General features: G+C 47.6%; 8 protein-coding genes across 8 annotated transcripts; 4 read left to right on the top strand and 4 right to left on the bottom strand.

The window, feature by feature from the left end:
* Positions 1–10: 10 nt before the first annotated feature.
* FIESC28_07707 (uncharacterized protein) lies at positions 11–1,363 on the top strand (the record flags this gene model as incomplete). The annotated part of the gene is made up of 1 exon (XM_031161847.1): positions 11–1,363. One exon carries the CDS (start codon positions 11–13, stop codon positions 1,361–1,363), a length of 1,353 nt encoding a protein of 450 aa, XP_031014106.1.
* A 920-nt stretch (positions 1,364–2,283) lies between these two features.
* Positions 2,284–3,058, top strand: FIESC28_07706 (uncharacterized protein; the record flags this gene model as incomplete). The annotated part of the gene is made up of 3 exons (XM_031161846.1): positions 2,284–2,641; positions 2,696–2,851; positions 2,904–3,058. 3 exons carry the CDS (start codon positions 2,284–2,286, stop codon positions 3,056–3,058), a joined length of 669 nt encoding a protein of 222 aa, XP_031014105.1.
* Positions 3,059–3,366: 308 nt separating this feature from the next.
* On the bottom strand, positions 3,367–3,974 carry FIESC28_07705 (uncharacterized protein; the record flags this gene model as incomplete). The annotated part of the gene is made up of 4 exons (XM_031161845.1): positions 3,367–3,407; positions 3,457–3,656; positions 3,719–3,788; positions 3,845–3,974. The coding sequence occupies 4 exons, from the start codon at positions 3,972–3,974 to the stop codon at positions 3,367–3,369; spliced, it is 441 nt and encodes a 146-aa protein (XP_031014104.1).
* A 3,234-nt stretch (positions 3,975–7,208) lies between these two features.
* Positions 7,209–8,840, bottom strand: FIESC28_07704 (uncharacterized protein; the record flags this gene model as incomplete). The annotated part of the gene is made up of 2 exons (XM_031161844.1): positions 7,209–8,348; positions 8,397–8,840. 2 exons carry the CDS (start codon positions 8,838–8,840, stop codon positions 7,209–7,211), a joined length of 1,584 nt encoding a protein of 527 aa, XP_031014103.1.
* A 783-nt stretch (positions 8,841–9,623) lies between these two features.
* FIESC28_07703 (uncharacterized protein) lies at positions 9,624–10,739 on the top strand (the record flags this gene model as incomplete). The annotated part of the gene is made up of 2 exons (XM_031161843.1): positions 9,624–9,950; positions 9,999–10,739. 2 exons carry the CDS (start codon positions 9,624–9,626, stop codon positions 10,737–10,739), a joined length of 1,068 nt encoding a protein of 355 aa, XP_031014102.1.
* Positions 10,740–11,155: 416 nt separating this feature from the next.
* On the bottom strand, positions 11,156–12,837 carry FIESC28_07702 (uncharacterized protein; the record flags this gene model as incomplete). The annotated part of the gene is made up of 8 exons (XM_031161842.1): positions 11,156–11,220; positions 11,279–11,704; positions 11,750–12,120; positions 12,361–12,421; positions 12,472–12,621; positions 12,668–12,682; positions 12,726–12,739; positions 12,785–12,837. The coding sequence occupies 8 exons, from the start codon at positions 12,835–12,837 to the stop codon at positions 11,156–11,158; spliced, it is 1,155 nt and encodes a 384-aa protein (XP_031014101.1).
* Positions 12,838–14,395: 1,558 nt separating this feature from the next.
* On the top strand, positions 14,396–15,469 carry FIESC28_07701 (uncharacterized protein; the record flags this gene model as incomplete). Its single annotated transcript, XM_031161841.1, has 1 exon — positions 14,396–15,469. The coding sequence occupies one exon, from the start codon at positions 14,396–14,398 to the stop codon at positions 15,467–15,469; it is 1,074 nt and encodes a 357-aa protein (XP_031014100.1).
* A 497-nt stretch (positions 15,470–15,966) lies between these two features.
* Positions 15,967–16,827, bottom strand: FIESC28_07700 (uncharacterized protein; the record flags this gene model as incomplete). Its single annotated transcript, XM_031161840.1, has 1 exon — positions 15,967–16,827. One exon carries the CDS (start codon positions 16,825–16,827, stop codon positions 15,967–15,969), a length of 861 nt encoding a protein of 286 aa, XP_031014099.1.
* Positions 16,828–18,265: the final 1,438 nt, after the last annotated feature.

Genomic DNA, 18,265 nt, shown 5'->3' with positions numbered 1-18,265 from the left:
ACTCGGCATCATGGACGTTACGTACTCCGTCGCATGGCAAGTCGGTCGAACAATGGCTCTTGGCGATCAAGCATTCGTAGCTGCTCCAGGCCGTGTTGAGACGTCCGAGATCAAGGTCGATATCAGACGACAGTACACTGTTGACCAGGGTATCCGCGAAACTGACGGGGATAGACACAAGGCTTTGAAGCAAGTTACGTACACCCCATTAACAGCCGAGAACGTGTTTATCTGGAACTCTCAACCCAATCAGAATATCGGTGACTTGCGTATCCTCCGTTTGCCAGCATTTACTGATCTTCAATTGAAGACTCTGCGGGACATGATGGGGAAACAACATGGAACTGGAGTGTCTTACTTTGACGACAACACGTCTACATCAGCTCTGTTCGCTATGCAGTTGAACGATCCAATTTACAACCTGACCATCAACGTTGCTGGTTCAAGGCTCACAGAAGCCCTGGCTAGTCTGGCACCACCTGATGTCGGAGATGGAAGCCCGGGGCTGAGAACCATGAATATGCTACAGGCAGTGCGAGTGAAGAAGCTGTCTGCCTCTGGTGAGGAGGTAGCCGCGACAGCTTTCGGAGACGATTCAGAACCGAATGACGAAAGCGACATTGGGAACTACGAAGGGTGGGACTACTCGAGGCCGGAGGGCTACGCGCCTTCACCCGATGGAGTCTCCAGTCACCTGGCTCCTCATGTCAGAGCCATGCCACTTCATCAAGGTCCAACGACCGAGGACCCAGTGCTTTTCTCCAGCGTGACCTCCAGATCCAACGCCGGAACCCTGTCAGTCAACAAACCACCAAGATCAGAGCCAGTCTCAGCACCAAAATTCCTCATGCGCGTCAGCAGTAACTCAACCGAAACTCACGATCAAGTCATACTTGACAGAACAAACCTCCCTCAAGACCTCATCTTCTCTATCGTCATAAAGCAGAGTGAGATTAGTCGGTATCTGCTCATGGAACTGACGATCGACGTCGCCCTTGGCTCGAACAACCCCGAATACTTCTTGATGTCCAACTACACTGGTCCAGGAGCACACATGCTGACAAACCTACGCCTCAACGTCGTTTCCATAACATGGTATGATCAAAGCCATGATCAGTATTTTCTGCGTGTTCGTCTGCTTCCTAGAGCTGAGAAAGGATGGGTTATAGCAACGGCTATTAATGAGTTGAGTTTCCTTTTGGGGTTGGCCAGTATTAATGCTCCGACCGGCGGATTTGGAATGTCGACTGCAAGTGTTCAGACTCGGGCGAGGTATTGTAGGAATCCGGCTCTGAATATCAATGACGTTAACACCATGATTGTCGAGAATCCGCCGGTGGAGGTACAGGTGGTAATGCATTGATGGGAGCTATGGATACTGTTTTATTGTTAGGCTATAAAATTGTAATTTCTATTATCATATTCAGAAAATGAAGTTAGCTTCTATTCAACTGTCCTGTATAATACCTGGAATGGCATGATGTGACTCCTTGTTATTCTAAATATTGAGGACATTCATTCACAGTTTGTGCACCATATCGAAGATGTTTTCGTGCCGCGCCACCTTGCATGCGAGTGAACGATATAAGAACATTTTTTGAAGATGCATTTGAAGCTAAGGATCGTTGTGTAATATTCAAGAAGGCTCCACTTCGATTTGCCGCGTATAGACCTCGGGATTTCGGATTGTATACGAAGAGGAAGTAACAGCAATTGGTGGATATGACCTTTGAAACACTCCACAACAAATACTCGGATTCTCCCACCGAGGCCTCTACCGGTAATTCTATGAAGTTACAGCAGCAATGCACTGTCCTTAGCGCGATCGTATAATTGTTCTCCTTGTGTTACATAACAGCTGTTTCGAAATACTAGTATACTTTTAACAACTGGCCGTATAGCGGCTAGAACGGCTGCATCCATGTCGGGAAACATAACTCCATTTCCCAGCACACCACATCAGCCCATTTGAAACAGGGGATAATAAGGGCCAATGGTAGTGGTGACTGCCGCTCACTTCCATTTCCATCGCCGGAACCAGTTGTTTCTAGTTCGCCTATTCTGGCCCAGCCTCATGGTTGAGCCAAGGCTATTTCGGAGAATATCTCCATTTGCCATTGAATAATTTGACGGACAGACTGTGGAGCCTGTGATGTGTCCGCCAATCGTGGCGGATGTTTTCTTGTATCTAATGATGTTTCGCATTGATATAAAGATGCTGAACAACCCAGACGAATAGTCACTGTTCAATCTTGTTCAACCAGTAAATCATCAACCCTCAAAATGCCTTCTTCCAGCCAGATCTTCTCCGTCCTCGCGGCTATCGCCGTTGCCTCCGTCAACGCCGCCATGGGCCCTTCCTTTAGCACTGGCCCTGTTGGCTCTGGCTCATGGATCCGTGAGGCCACCTCGACTCTCATCCTCCCCGATATTCCCCAAGGATCTACCGGTGTTGCCTCTCTCTGGGTTGGAATGGGCACTGACAAGGGCGACTTGATTCAATCTATTGCCGATAACTGGGACTCAAACGAGTGGAGCATTTTTGCCTACACTCTCACCAAGACTGGAGAGAACTCTCAGCTACCTGTTCAGGATGAGGACCCTACTCCCGCCAAGAAGGGTGACCGCATTACCATGCACTGTACGAAGCCTTCTAGATATGGATACACGTGATGAAACTGACCGCATATTACAGACAAGTATGACGACTCTACCCAGGAGTACGTCCAGTACGTCTCCATCAACGGAAAGCAGGTCTCTACACTCTCCACCTCCAAGGACCACAAAGCTATGGGCTTCGGCAGCTCCGTCGAGTGTGGTGCCGAGGACTGTGGTACCATCGGTGCTCACCGTAAGTCGCACACAGCAACTAATAAACGACAATATACTGACAGATACCAAAGAGTGGGTTGACACTAAGATCACCCTTGACACTGCCGACTCCGACTACATCAACACCTTCGGAAAGGGTGAGGGCGTTTCTGGCGAGATGGCCACTGAGGATGGTGGAAAGACCTGGGTTATCAGCGACGTTGATATCCCCTCTTACACCTTTTAAGCGGTATTGTTGTTTTGTACATACATAAATACTTGTATATATCCTCGTAGTTTGTCATACCGAGACGTGTAAGCAGTGTAGTAGACGTATATTTTTTACTATGAAGATAGCCAAAGTGTTGGTTAAAAATAGTCAGAGAATAAAACTGTCCCATAAGAAGAGGGACAGTGTAGTCTAAGCCTTAGAAAATGAATCTTGGAAAAAAGAAACCCCACTCCCACTACCCTAAGTTCCTGAAAGGAACATCAATGAATCCCTGACGAAGTAAACAGTTGGGTCATGCCAGGCACCAAATCTTCTCTCCAGCACTAACCGGAGATGCAGTGGAATGCACCCTTGCAAAACGGACCTAAAGGAGTCAACAAAGGATCGGTCAACATGCAGAGCAGTAAACTTACGGCAATTTTCAATACAGGTAGCTGCCCCATTCCCAAGCGGAGCACAGCCAGTGGTACAGCTTGCAAGGCAAAGGGAACGACCTTTGTGATCGCAGCATGCATCACTGTTGCGGAATGACCAGATGTGGTCATTGAGGAAACTCGGGACAGTCGCCGCATCACCCCAGTTGTTCCAACTGGATCCTGTGCAGTCACGTTCCCTGTGATCAAGATATTAGTACAATAACCATTTTCTACCGAAGGTAAATAAAAACATTCTTACCTAAAGAAAGTGGTGCATCCATTTAGGCCTTTGACAGAGCTTGCTTGGTCGCCTTTACCATTCAAATTCCCTGTAATAATGTTAATTACCAATGATAACGTGGATATGGGAATGAGCATAGCATACAGCAAGCGCCATCGTCCCCACGTGTCTCTCTATGAGACCCGCCTTTGAAGTTGGCGTCGTTGTACAAGGTGAAGTCTCGAGCTGATACAAGAGACGCAAGCAGGGTAGCGGTAAGCAAAGTGAACTGCATGGTTGAGGTGGTGGGCTTTTGTTAAAGCGACGAGTTGGTTGTGTTGAAAGATGGTAAGTGTTTGAGAGTTGTGAGAAGTATGAAAAGCGGCGATGAGAGAGTCTTTATATACCTGTGCAGCGAATTGGAAACTACTCTTCTGGAATAGTATAATAGAAACAAGCGGCTGACAACTCAGGCTTACTGATAATGCTGTGCTGTAAATCCCAGGTGGTGAATGGACCGCCTGTTGAAGTGGAACCGCTTGAAAGGCCAAGTCGAATCCTACGGATATGCCTGTTTAGGCAGGTTGTGATAGAGTGGTTCGGTCTTACGTCTAGATAGACAGCCTTGTCTGACTGGATCGTGAAGGATCGTATACCATCAAACGACTTGTCTGGTAGATTCAGGTCTCTCATGTACAGGCCGCAGGGATACCAGAGGGCCAGACTGGTCTAGAATCCACATACTGCGCTATTGATCTCAGAGGAGCGAGCCATTATGCGGATTTGACCTGTGCGCGTTAAGAGACGTGAATTTCAAGAGACCTAGCAGAGTAGCGAGTACTGGTACTAATCGGTCGCCACATAGACATCCCATTCAAACTGGCGCTGCTGTTCCAAGGTGTCAAGACATAACTATAAGTGCAAGTATTAGACCCTCAGTGCTTGTGGTCTGTAGTAGTGGTATGGACTAGGATCCAATACCAGATTTTAGGGGACTGTGCGGTGAGGCAGATTCCTTTTCACGGTAGAGCTTTTTGCAGTTAGAAAAAGAAAACTCAGTGCTCGCTTTGTAACTAGGTTAGGGAAGGTCATTGCCTTCGCCCATGTAAATAACCTGTAAGTGGCTCATCTAGCATTCCTTACAACTACCCAATTACCGATTTTTTTCTTTTCAACAATGGCGATTGGAACGGGTAAATATGGCTGATCTTATAAAGTGCCCAGTCATTTCAAGGGTTGCCATCCTGAGCCGCACTAAAGCTAAATACAGGTACCCTAGTAATGTCCCAGCGAATCAGCTTTTACCGAGACCGACAGTCCCGTCGGGCCAAATAATAATTACTAATTCTATACATCAATAATTATCGTGAAAGTACTAGAATACCTAGGTGAGATAAATTGCAATCTCTTCTAAAAATTAATATTGAACGCGCATTGTCAGATGTACTAACAACAGCCCACAATCACATACTCGACTTGGACCCAACACTGTTGTTCTTACCAATCTTGAAAATTTGTCTTATTTCGCGGCCCTTACAGTAGAATGCAAGTGAACGCAACCTTTTACTCATATTAGTGACTGGTTGTGTCCCTGGGCTAAGTACCTCTCGGCTAATTACGCTATGCGGCCTGAAAACTCCAACCCTGCAAACTGAGAAGGAACGTGATGGAACATTATGTCACGAGGGATGCTGAATATTACAGGACATTGAATGTAGGGTATATGGACTTTGTTAGCCTCGTGGACTCTATTGTCATACGTAAATGGTCAGGGTAAGGAAAGTTGTGGATAATCTAGTTTAGACTTCAAAGTGCTGCTTTTTTACGCTTCCGAAGATACACGCACCGCGCACCCACCAGATTGACCCAAGTAGAGGTAGCTTCACATAAACCTTGAAACAAACCTTGCTGCACAGACATTTTCTGCCAGTTATAAAAAAAAACACGACATTCGCCCCAGATCCATTTCTTTTCTTCTTTATCACTGTCGACCAACTACCTGTACCTCGACCGCACCGAACCTTTCAATACCACCACTAAGCAACAACCTACCATGGCGCTGTCTTTTCATAAATTCCCCGACTTACCTACCGAACTGCGACTGCAAATCTGAGAAGCGGCATGTTGCCATATTGTGGCGACATATACTTATGGCGGCCTACAATACATCAGTGCCCGGTACCAAGATGGGGTCGTCCAGGCGTTCAGCGGCTGGTCTCTGTCTGCGGGACAGTCCACAAGTAGGAGAAAGAACAGATCCGCCTACTTATATGACAGCGGCCTTTGGAAAGCGTGCAAGGAGTCCAAGAAGATCATCTCGCAACACACAGCCTCTTGCAAATGCTTAAAAATACAAGAGGCAGGCGTGGATAGGGTATGGAAGGGCACGCAGGTAATTGCAACGATCGACGTAACTAGCGACATGGAGACAGTAAGGCGGTATCATCAGCAGGGCGGATACCGGCCTATCCCTGAGCTCCTCCGTTCCCCGGAAGGTGGGAAACAATGTCCTATGCTTGCCTACTCATACAACGACATCTTTTGCATTCAGGTGGATGATTGGATGCCTTTGAGAAACATAGTGGGGAATTTTCCGATGATACAAATGCCATTTCGAAGTTGGGGCCAAGACGGGAGGGAATATCCGGTCAGGAACTGGTTAAAAAACATCGCACTTGAGTACGAACCTAGTTGGGTTACAGACCTTCCGCATCCTCTGTTTAATCTTGCATACGAGAATTCTGCGCGGGGGTACCTCGCATATTGTCTCAATTCAAGATTGGCCTGCTCAGTGAGATTTCGGCGAGAGACCTCGTTCTGGATCATTGATAAGGCGGCTAAGTGGTTTGCAAGTCCTCCTCCACCCTACAGAAAGCAATCTATTTATTGGGACTGCGATGCGGAGTATGTTGAGGCAGACTGGGACTACGTCGCTCATCGAAACAGGGTATCGGACGATGAAGCTGACGATGCAGCCGGGTTTATTCACAGGCTCGATCGGTTCTGTTGTCAGGCGCGGGACCTTTATCCCTGGCATAGGAAGTATGTGCCGTACGGCCCTCGAGAACCCACGCCTTGGATTTATCGTGGCGATAACCCATCATCGCTCAAGCAGATTGTTAGGCTTCTTGTCCGTCGGGATAACCAAGTCAACCCTGTCACAAAGGAATGCAAAGCGGAGTGCCATACGAAAGGGTGGTGCATTTGCAGCGGTGCGGAGGGAGAGTAGCGGGAAGAAAAGTGTTTAGATAAAATCATAATCTGTTACGTATGGTTCAGGTATTCTAGCGATCGAGAAAGGCGGGATAAACTTAGTTGCGGGGTCCCTCGAGTCGACAACAGTCATAGCTCGACTCATCGGGAATCGGACCAGCATGTTCTTCCCTGGCCCTAGGTCGGTTTCAACTGTCATGATATTTGCTTAGTAAAAGAATTCATTTGAATCAATGCAGCAAAGCCACTACGTAATACGGTAGACGGTAAAACAAACACTGAATTTGAAGGCTATCAAGCAATAGCTTAACCCTAATCAGACAACCTCCTTGGTAGTCTCATTCGCCCCATGAGTGATATTTCCCAATTTCCTCTGCTTCCGCCACTCCTCCGCATAGCTAACACCAAAGCCGTGCTCAAATACAACACGGACCTCCTCCAAGGTCATTGCAGCAGCCTCAGGGTAACAGAAGTAGACAAAAACAAGCCCAATGAAGGAAAGAGCGGCATAAAACCCAAAGGTTCCTGAAGGCGAGATTCCTCGCATCATAGACAGGAAGGTAGACGAAACGATAATATTGGGACCCCAGTTGCAGATATTGATCATCATAGTACCCATAGCACGGACTTCCATTGGAAGAAACTCGTTTGCTTGCCATGGCACACATCCCAGACCGGCAGCGTAACTGGCGACAAAGAGGATCATGGAAACCAGGACGACAATAGCTGGCCACCCAATCTTATCGTCGGTGAGTTCCAGAGTGTTTCGGTCGATTGAAATCTTTGTAAACACAGCAGCTGCCAGTACCAAAAATACAGGCATTCCCCACATTGTCCAGAGTAAGAGTCTGCGACGACCAACTCTATCGATAAGGAAGACGGATAGGAAAGTAAAGATCCAGTTTGTAGCGGTGACAATGGTTCCAACGGCAATGGGATTGTTGAAGCCGACGATCTGGAAGAGAGTGCTGGAGTAGTACATCATGGTGTTGAAACCGCAGAGCTGCTGAGTAGCCATGAGACCACAAGCGACAATGGCTGCTCGACGGTTCGCAGGGACCGTAACAAGACTCTTGAGAGATTGTCGGACTGAAACCTCCTCATTAAGAGCCTTTGCTTGAGTGACGCCAAGTTGGATATGGGCCATCATCTGGTGAACCTGAGTCTCGTTGGCGGTGGGATACATGCGTCGGAGAACATGAAGACATTCGTCAGTTCGGTTGTGGAAAACCAACTGCCGTGGTGATTCTGGGCACCAGAAAAGTAGTACTCCAAGCAGAACTGAGGGAATGCCACCCAGTCCAACCATGTATCGCCATCCGTGTGGAACTTTGTAAAAGGCTGCGTCGAAAGCATACGCCAGGAGGGAACCGGTCGCAAGGAAGACCATGTCGATTGAGATCATTCGGCCGCGGTACTTGGCAGGTGCGATTTCTGCAATGTATAGAGGGATAATCTAGAATGTTAGTTGCCGGCTATGGAGGTATTGCAGAGTGTAACTCACCATTGAAGCTGAACCGACGCCTAGACCAACAAGTACCCTGCCCACACACATTTGCACGAGAGAGTAAGAAGCAGCTTGCACAACAGCACCCAGGGTGAAGAGAACCGAGGCGAACCAAATAGCAGGCTTTCGTCCGTACTTATCAGCCGTGACTCCAGCGATGATGGCACCGATCAAGGCGCCAGCAGCACAGAGAGAGGTAATCAGCTCCTTTTCGCCATGGCTCATCAAGCGTCCATCGAGGTCATCCCCAAGGACTACGAGAACACCAGAAATAACTCCAGTGTCGTAGCCAAAGAGCATGCCTCCAATGGCGGTTGCGAGAACACAGAGGTTGAGGAAGAGGCCGGGTGTAGAGTCCTCGATGAAGTCCTCGCCACCTTTGGCGTTGTCTTCGACATGGCTTGCCTGAGATGCTGCCACGATATCTTCTTTCTTTGACATGTTGATAGACAAGGGTGAGGAATGATGGGATGGTGAGTGTGATGATGGATGAATTAATTCAAGTGCTCATCCTGGGCTTTTTATCCTCGTTTGTATCACGCACTCAATCAGGTTTGTCAACACAACAGGAATAACCGACCTCGAAAGCCGTGCCTAGACCATGATGATGTCCTGTGTATCCAATCGCGACCTTGGCATTTCCCAAGTGTAAAAGCTAGATTCTGGGGTAGAAGCGGAGAACCATGCTGCCCCATGGGGTTGGGGGAAGCTGATCCGATTAGCGTGAGAAGAAGCTGAGATTGAGTGATTTCACGAAGATACAGCAAGTCTATCCGTTAGTGGAGTAATTGTTGTGGTGGCGTAATAGAGCTATGACTCATATCCACCGTAGTGTGTCTCAGGCCGTAAAGAGCAAGTCTTTCCTGAACCAAGGTTAGCTCGCCCGTGGAGAACAACTAGCCAATGACTGGATTTCCGACAAGCAACTGTACACTAAATGACGGCAACTATTTCCGGCCTCATGGTAATTTCTAACACCAGCGACGTTGGTTAACATCACCGCACATCAAAATATTACCGAAATGAGAAGCGACACACATCATCATATCCAAAAAGATGGAGAGAAACGCGGAGTAGCTAGTTTAAATCTTCTAGAGAAGTCCATTTTAGAATGGACAACATCTTGATGCCATCGATATAAAGAAGCCCTTTCAAGTCCTCATTTACCTGCCATTCATCCACTGCCAACCCTCTCACTCCAGAGCTCTACATCAATTTCTTATAATGGCACCTCAGAAGCTCAAGATTGCTGCTGCCGGCCTCGGCCGCATGGGCAAGCGTCATGCCATCAACTTCCTCAACAGAACCCCCCGGGCTGAGCTGGTCGCTGCCTTCACACCTGATCCTACAGAGATGGCTTGGGCCAAGGTCAACCTGGAGCCTCACGGAGTCACTCTCTACGATAACTACCAGAAAATGATCGACCAAGAAGGTCTTCAGGCTGTTGTTATTGGTACTGCTACCTCTGTGCATGCCGAGGAAGCTATCCAGGCTATGCAGAAGAACCTCCATATACTTTGCGAGAAACCTCTGTCCACCAGCATTGAAGTGGTAAGTAACATCGTCACTCGATATCATTCCACCTCTAACAACGTCTAGTGCCGTCAGGTCGTCGACGAAGCCAAGAAACACCCCCATCTCAAGGTCATGTGTGGCTTTTCCCGCCGCTTCGACGAGTCCTACCGAGACGCATTTGGCAAGACCCAACAAGGTGCCATCGGCCGACCTACAATCATCCGCAGCCAGACCTGCGATAAGCACGACCCATCGGGCTTCTTCGTCGAATATGCTGCGTGGTCCGGCGGCGTGTTCGTCGATATGTCAGTGCACGACATTGACCTGACGCTCTGGTTCTTCGGCGACGAGGTAGTTCCCAAGAGCATTTCGGCCCATGGCGTGCGTGCTGTGCAGCCTGACCTCGCCAAGTACAATGATTACGATAACGCTGTAGGTATTGTGGAATTCTGGGGTGGCAAGATTGCATACTACTACTGCTCTCGAATGATGGCCCACGGACAAGAGGATACCACAGAGGTTATCGGTACAGAGGGTAAGCTGACTGTCAACGGCAACCCGCAGTCTAACCTTGTCAACTATTACCACTCTGCCGGTATCACCCGCGAGGTGCCTGCTCATTATTACGGCCGCTTTGAGATGGCGTTCGTTCAAGAGTCCAACGAATTCGCCGATGCATGCCTTGACAACACCCCGTTGCCTATAAAGTTGACGAATGCTGTCCGTGCGGTTGAGATTGGCTCTGCTTTGCAGGAGGCTCTTGTGAGTGGAAAGCAGATCAGATTCGACGAGATTGGACGTCGCATTGAGGAATCCAAGCTATAAGAGATAGGAGTTATTGGTAGAGAAGATAGTTGGAGAACTTAATAGACTAGTCATCTTCTGCATCTTGATTCCATTGTTGCCGCAACGTTGAGCTTAAGGAAACTGTACGCCAGCCTGTCTTTTGTTGCACATGGTCCAAGAATGTCACTACCATTTCTTGGTCATCCTGTTCCGCAAAGACACTGCCCCCTGTAAGATGTTAGAATGCGATATGTTTTGTCTTCTATCCACGATGACTAACAAACTGAGAGTGAATGTCGGGCTGTGAACAAAGCGTTCTCGGCTCTTGCATGTGAACTTGCCAAGGCTATAACTTGGAGTAGATGGTTTCTCACGGTTCGCTGAGTCTGTCAGATTTGGAAGGATATTTGGGCTTTGATATGCTGACCTCGACTTTCTTGCCTTGTCGTATGTGTTCAAACACTGATGCTGTGACGATCGGTGTTGACATTACCAGCACGATCTTCGCGATGTGGTAATACTGCAGACCAACAGGTAAAAGGTCAGCATATACGCAATGTTATGCATAAGCAACATACCATGGAAGGGGGAGAGAACCCAAATCTCAGGCAACAGTCTTCCCTCCTCCTTGTTCCTAGCATTCTCTAGAATCGGATTGAACGCAGCAGGCTTCGAGTCAAACCAATTCTCCACCTCTAGCCGGATGCTGTCCAGCTTTTCGTTCGAAAAGGACGAAGATGTTGGAAACACGTAGCTGAGGGCCTTTGCCAAGAGAAACACCATTCTGTTCGCGTAAGCTGCATCGTCTACGCGTCTAAACACATCTGACTGGATGTATGTTTCCAAGTCAGATCTCAGTGGTCGTTGTTTCGTAAGTGAGACGTAGATATCCTGTCGGAGGCAAAGCCACGCGGCGGCTTCACCGAGGCCACCGTTGAAGTCGAAGAGTGACATAGAGTTGACGATTCGTGATGTACCTGTTAGATGCATTTCCATATCTTCGGCTAAGAGTATTAGCCACGGGTTTAATACTTAGGAGCAGGTCTTACCGTCCATCTCTTCATATTGTCGAAGTATTGCAATCGCGGCAAGAGTCTCTTCATCTATATGTCCATTAGACTCGCCAACTGCTTCAATCAAAAGCCTCAAGCAGTGATCATAGTATTCTAGTGCTTCAGTAGACGCGTCTAATTTATCGCGATTAACGTACTGCGATGAAAAGGCGAACACTGCATAGCGGAGCACGGGGAAGTACATGGCCCGTCGTGGGACCTCCAATTCGAAATGGCGTTTCAGGTCAGTCGCATCGGCCCAGAGCGCCATGTTCTCGGCAAAGTTTCTAATCAATACGGCCTCTCGCGCTGTGAAAGGTATTGCAGGGCGTGAATATGATGATGCGGGAGAGCAGTATAGGTCTGAGCTATCGTGAAGATGACGGGTTATTCTTCCACTGCCCGGTGATTCTATCACTTCCTGCCGGCTCGTTGCTGGAGAATTCGATTTGTGTGAGTGTTGATATATGTGAGAGGCAGGTGATACCTGAGTTGGTGTCGTGAATATCGGCTCATTTACTTCAACTAGGTCTGGCTCAAGTGACATAGGTTCTTCTATGGGTGAACTAAAATCGTCAGCTTATTTCCATTACTGCTTGTATACTCACTCTTGCACTTCATCTGTCTCGTAAATCTCCGATACCTGACGTGTTTCATCGTGATATTCCACTACATCCGTTAGTCTGAAACCTAGCCACTATTTCTTTGACATCACGTACACGACTTTCTGTGTCGGACCCAAACTTGATCAATTGAGAATTCATATCCAGCCGAGGGACCAAGCCCAGGGAGGAACCGAACCTGCAGAGCGCGTTCACACTCGATGCCGGCCTTTACACATGCTGAGCATGAGGGCATCTCCTTATCGCCTATTCATGTTAATGGGGGAACGCTGTTCATGAACATGCTACTTACAACGAACATGACGGACTGCGTTTGTCAGTGATAGCTCTGACCTAAACTGTCGACCTACCTCTACAAGCAGTACTGTCGGTGTTAGCCTGATTTTGACAACATGTGGGAGCCACTCACCATCCAACTGCGACACGACTGTTTCTCTTTTGTGCAGACTTTTCTACTTCCATGGCCAATTCGGATTACTTGATGAATGGAGTAGGTGTATCCATAAGAAAGGCAAATCGCCACGCAGCTAAGCGGGCTTCTCAAGAGTCTCACGTGTTGACCTAGGTTAAATTGAACCCCGCATTGTAGTTAGCTCCACAACAACACGAACTTTATTATCGAAGAGGCAGTAAAGCATCACCTTAACTATAGGGTATGATACACGAACCCAAGGCTATAGCTAGCTTACATTAACTTGATAGAGTATATATAAGACGTTGGGCTTCCGCAGTACGCCCAAGGTACGCCTGAGCTTTTACCTATTGGTAGGCGATTGTTCTCCGTTGATATCACTCTTATGAAACAGGTCATTGTGTTCCAGTTGACATGACCTTCAAAGTGGCTAATAGCGTGGGAGTGATCACAATATTGGTGTTACACCATCCCTAGTTTTCGGATGGGAATTGGAGAAGAAATGCCGCCTATGGCGATTACAGTTATGGAAAGTTTATCATCTCATAGACTCGTTTAGTTTAAGACAATCTCTAAGCCACAGATGTCCATCACCAGCCGGATTATTCCATCAATTAAAAAAACAAAGCGCAGGCTAGAGTCCCTGGAACGTTCTTCAGACTAGCGACTTTGATAATCCGAGGTATTGCAATGACAACACACAGCGCCAATTTGACTATTGGGGTACTAGCTCTATGCAAGACTCTCCGATGAGTATTACTTGTCTGTTTTACAATGAATAGCGCCCGATGGATGGCAATCAATATGCCGAGAAAGTGAGCTGTAGGATTTAAGAAGCAAAATGCTGGAAGGGAACGTAAGATATCGGTGTCACCGTCGCCGTCAAACGTATCGCGGTTTCTTCTTTTGCTTCTTCCGGATGGTTGAACTATAGCTGCTGTAGCTCGCGTGATGGGATCACAGAATATGGCATAGTCACTAACTTCTTCAGAAGCGTCTGCAGGTAATAAACCTTTTAACATAGTAATAGAATGTGGTATTCCAGCTCTGAAATAACAAAAGGTTATTTCATTTTCCCAAGCGGAGTGTATAATCTCATTAACATTAACACTACAGCTCAGTATTAGAGTCGGCATGGCTCTACTACCCCGCTTGCAAGAAAGCTCTAAAAATCACAGATATCTCAAGTTTTCTGCGGAGCTATTGAAATTTCCCCGCAGAGTTTACGCGGATCTTAGCGCCGGCTAATTATCTCTCCTTCAATGAGCATTTCGCAGCTTGTCGATCTCATGTCCTTACTATTAAAGCCTCCCCGGATGATCAGTTCCACCAAGCGTTATTTAGGTCATCTAATCAAAGTTGATAAGGAATACGGCGAGGTATCACTACATGACCTTAATAAGGAAGTTCGGAGCACATTCAGACTTGGATCATGTGGAATCATGATGGGCACGGTGCATGGCGGGGTACAGGGTTCATAAGAAGCTTCTCTGCTTTCAGAGACTGTGAAAAAGAGTATAAGTAGGCTTGGGATAGCTTGGTTACCGTCTAGAAATTTCATGCCCTACCTCAACACTACTGTCGCCTTACCCGATCCAAATGCCGACCATGAGAGTGTTACTGTCCCTCGCCGCCACCATGTTGGCTGGTAGCACTGTCGCCGCTCCCCCAAGCGCCCAGGTATCTTATTCACAACTCATGACAGACTCCATGATCAGACTCAACGTCAAACCCTCATACAACTACGATCAAGCTACACTATACACGTCTTTCGAGGATATGTATGAGTATACCAAAAACAAGACCTACTATGACTTCTTCCGTAGTCAAATGGATGCAGTGGTACTCAAGGATGGGACAATAGCCGGCTTCAACTACACCCACTACTCCTTGGATCACTACCGCTTCGGCAATAATTTGCTCTGGTGGTACCAGAAGACCGGGGAGAAGAAGTTTAAAACTGCGGCCGACGATATTAAGACGACCCTGGATCATCATCCACGCACAGCCACTGGTGGTCTCTGGCACCGAGATGTTGTTTACCCTGACCAAATGTGGCTTGATGGTATCTACATGGCCGATAACTTTTACGCCAAATACACGTGTCTCTTCCAGCCAAACAATGCTACAGCGTGGAATGATATTATCCTCCAGTACGATAAGATTGACAAGGTTACGCGTCGCCCCAATAACCTCCTTGTTCATGGCTTTGATGAAAGTAAACGCGCTGTTTGGGCTGATCCAAAGACTGGCGCTGCACCACTCATCTGGGCTCGTGCCGTTGGTTGGTACTTCATGTCACTCCTCGAAGCAATCGAGACTTTTCCCAAGGGCCACCCAGGTCGTGAGAGGCTCCTCGGTTATTTCACCAGTCTGGCGGAAGGTCTCAAAGAGGCACAAGATGAGAAAACTGGTGGTTGGTATAATATCATGGACGAGAAGTACGAGGGCGTCAAGGGCAATTACATCGAGGCGAGTGCTAGCGCGATGTTCACCTTTGATTGGCTGCGTGGCCTAAACCGAGGTTTTCTTTCAGCCGAAGACTACTCTAGTGTAGCGGCCAAGGCATTTGAGGGACTGGTCAAAAGGTTTGTTACCAAAAATGCAGATGGCACCATCAACTTTGAGGGAACAGCTGAGGTTGGAAGCCTCGGGAGTAATGCGACATTCCAGGTAAGATAGAGACTCCTGCATCTCAAATCCTTTACAGATAGATATTGACCTCCTTTGTGTATAGTATTACTCTAGTATCAAGACCAGGCAGAACGATCTTCGGGGCGCAGGTGCTTTCATGATAGCAGCTCTAGAACATGAGAGGGGATTATTCTCAAAGGCTTGAGGGCAAACAGGAAGATACTGCCATACCGGATATGCGAGACCTTGGGTAAAGAGAATTGGTAGCTAAGCGCGTGTCTTCAAGGTAGATACAATGTATGACACAGTTTTGCAGTGATAGTTAAAGTGTTTGCTGAACATTTGAGATCCTCAATAACACCCTTTGTTGCTCTATCCTACGATAAGATAAGGCTGCTGCACAAGATGTCGTTCCTGAATTGCTTTCTTCTGTACCTTCTCTTTCCCCTCTACCGATGCCAACCACACACAACTTACTCAACCTCGTATGTACAGGTCCTGTCAAAGTCCCGAGATTTAATGGAAAGGTGCTAGGGAACCGACCCTCAAGAACCACTGATAGTCCTTTGCCAAACCTCGTCAATAGCCCTCCAATACCTCTCCGGGTCCTTCCTCATATGGTCGACATGACCACTCTCGAAAGTCTGACTCTCCGTTTTGTACCCACACCTCAACCCGTCAGCAATGTGCTCCTCAATATGCTCCGCCGGGATCAAGAAATCCTTTTTTCCATACATGAACAAACGTGTACTATCCTTACTCATCCACTTGTCATCAAAGAATAGTCTGTGGCAGAACTTTGGCGAGGACTCACGACCGACGACAAAGTCAAAGAGATGAATGAAGATGAAGAAGCCGATGCATAGGGTTTGTGTTACGAAAAATGGCCAGGGAAGTTTGGCCGCTGGGCCCATTGCCATTGCGTTGGACCAGCGCTTGAGATTGGACCAGGTGACCTTTGACTGGCCGGGGGTTGAATCGTAGACTGCGAGGACGTGAGGCATTGATTCGTTGTACAGCTCTCTATAAGCGTTCAACGTGCAGATATAATTTCCAGCGCCGGAGTTGGACAGCACATGGCAAATGATCAGATTCTCAGAATGATTATTGTCAGTAGGGAAGAGTTCGTTGACGATGGGCTTCATGTCTTCGGTTCGTTTGGAGACATGGTCGAAGAAGCCTTGGGCAATCGGTGAGAGGACGGCGATTTGTTTGGCGTTGGGAAAGAGCTTGCGATAACCGTCTGTGAACTTTGACACGTGCTTGGGCGGTGCGTCACCCCAGCCAAAGACGACAACAGCGTGGGGATGATGAGGGATTGTCTGAAAGTTTTCGGGGTGATGAACGAAGATGCGGTTCGAAAGAGCTTCGAAGCCAGAGAAGCTGGGTGTTGCCGTTTTACTCATGATGACACTAGAATTTGTAAGATTCTACTGGAATTGTCAAAGTCAGGGTAATGGTCTTCAGGGAAGGAGCCTGGAATTTATACCTCACCATGAGGAGGATCTGGATAAGCTTATCGGATCAATACATGCCAAGACTGGAATCAATATTCCACAATCTTTCTCATTGGTTGTCCTGTGTACATCTTGTCTTATGTGAGATCTGGACTTGAGGTCTCGATTGATCCATCGCCACGGGCAAAGACGTGGCGTAAGCACTATCACCTATATCGCGCTTAGCCGTGGTACTTGTTGTAATCTTAACACCTGTTTGAAACCTACAGTACGGAAGGCAACGCGACGGTTTATGGGAGATCCTACGTTCACAATGCGAGGTGAGAGTAACAAAGCCAGAACTGTTCAGGATATTCAAATCGAAATCCATCGTAAGACGCAAATATTGACTAGTGGTTTTGTTTCGTGGATGCTAGATTGATAATGAGATGGAGGTTTGTGTGTCGCCTGCAAGTCCCAGGCTCCAAGCCGTCCAGACTCACCAACCCATCGCAATTTCGATACTCTTCACCACGCCGAGCGAAAATAATAACAATGCTATCTAGTTTCCTCTCACATAGAGAATCAAGGGATGTGACTTATAAATCATAGAAATCATTGACACTCGAGTATCAAAGTTGGGCGTCACCCCCATGCTACTAACATCTGAACGAGGTACCCACAACACTTTCTTCGAACCCCTCATGATCCATGTTTCGGTGTTGGTAGAATCTGACCTCAGGAAATTTGGATTCCAGACGGGTGCCTGGTCATTTCGAGTATGCACTAAGACCCTCTCCTCCCCCGTCTCTTCATCGGTATCTGCAAACCTTTCGATATCTAAATTTAGAACACCATGACCACGGCCTACGATTATTTGAGAGTCGGAGCCTCTAACAAATCTGATATATCTAGCCGACGACGGGAGGCGGTATTTCGCGAGGTATGTACCGTGACTCACGTCAATGATACTGAGACACGGCAAGCTGTCCCTATGAAGCCACAGTACCGCTAACATGCCATTCGCATTGAATGATAAGGACCATGGTTCTCCTATCATGCTCCATACGGTTTTTGTTTCATCCTTAACCGCTGAGTCCCAGGTATATATTGCCGTTTGTCCAATGGGCTGGATTGCGACACGGTCATTAGCAGAAGCGATCATCCCAACACCGCAGGGCCAGAATTGAGATTCAATTGTACGCAAGCAATCGCCGGTCGTCGGATTCCAGAACCTTATTCTGCCATCTCCGTGGTTGGCAGATACTAATTGCCCGGATGGATCAAATCGGATAATGATATGCGACGCTCGAGTATCGTTTGCATGCCCCTTTAATTTGTGAAGGCAAAGACGTGATTGGATATCCCAAATGTTTATCAGTCCGTTGCCGTCAACGAAAGCATATTG

This window comes from Fusarium coffeatum (assembly GCF_003316985.1).
Source record: "Fusarium coffeatum strain FIESC_28 chromosome Unknown BRIP53273_contig_173, whole genome shotgun sequence".
NCBI classification, from domain to species: domain Eukaryota; kingdom Fungi; phylum Ascomycota; class Sordariomycetes; order Hypocreales; family Nectriaceae; genus Fusarium; species Fusarium coffeatum.
Note: the sequence above shows the minus strand (reverse complement) of the source record. Positions and strands in the feature narration are given on the sequence as shown.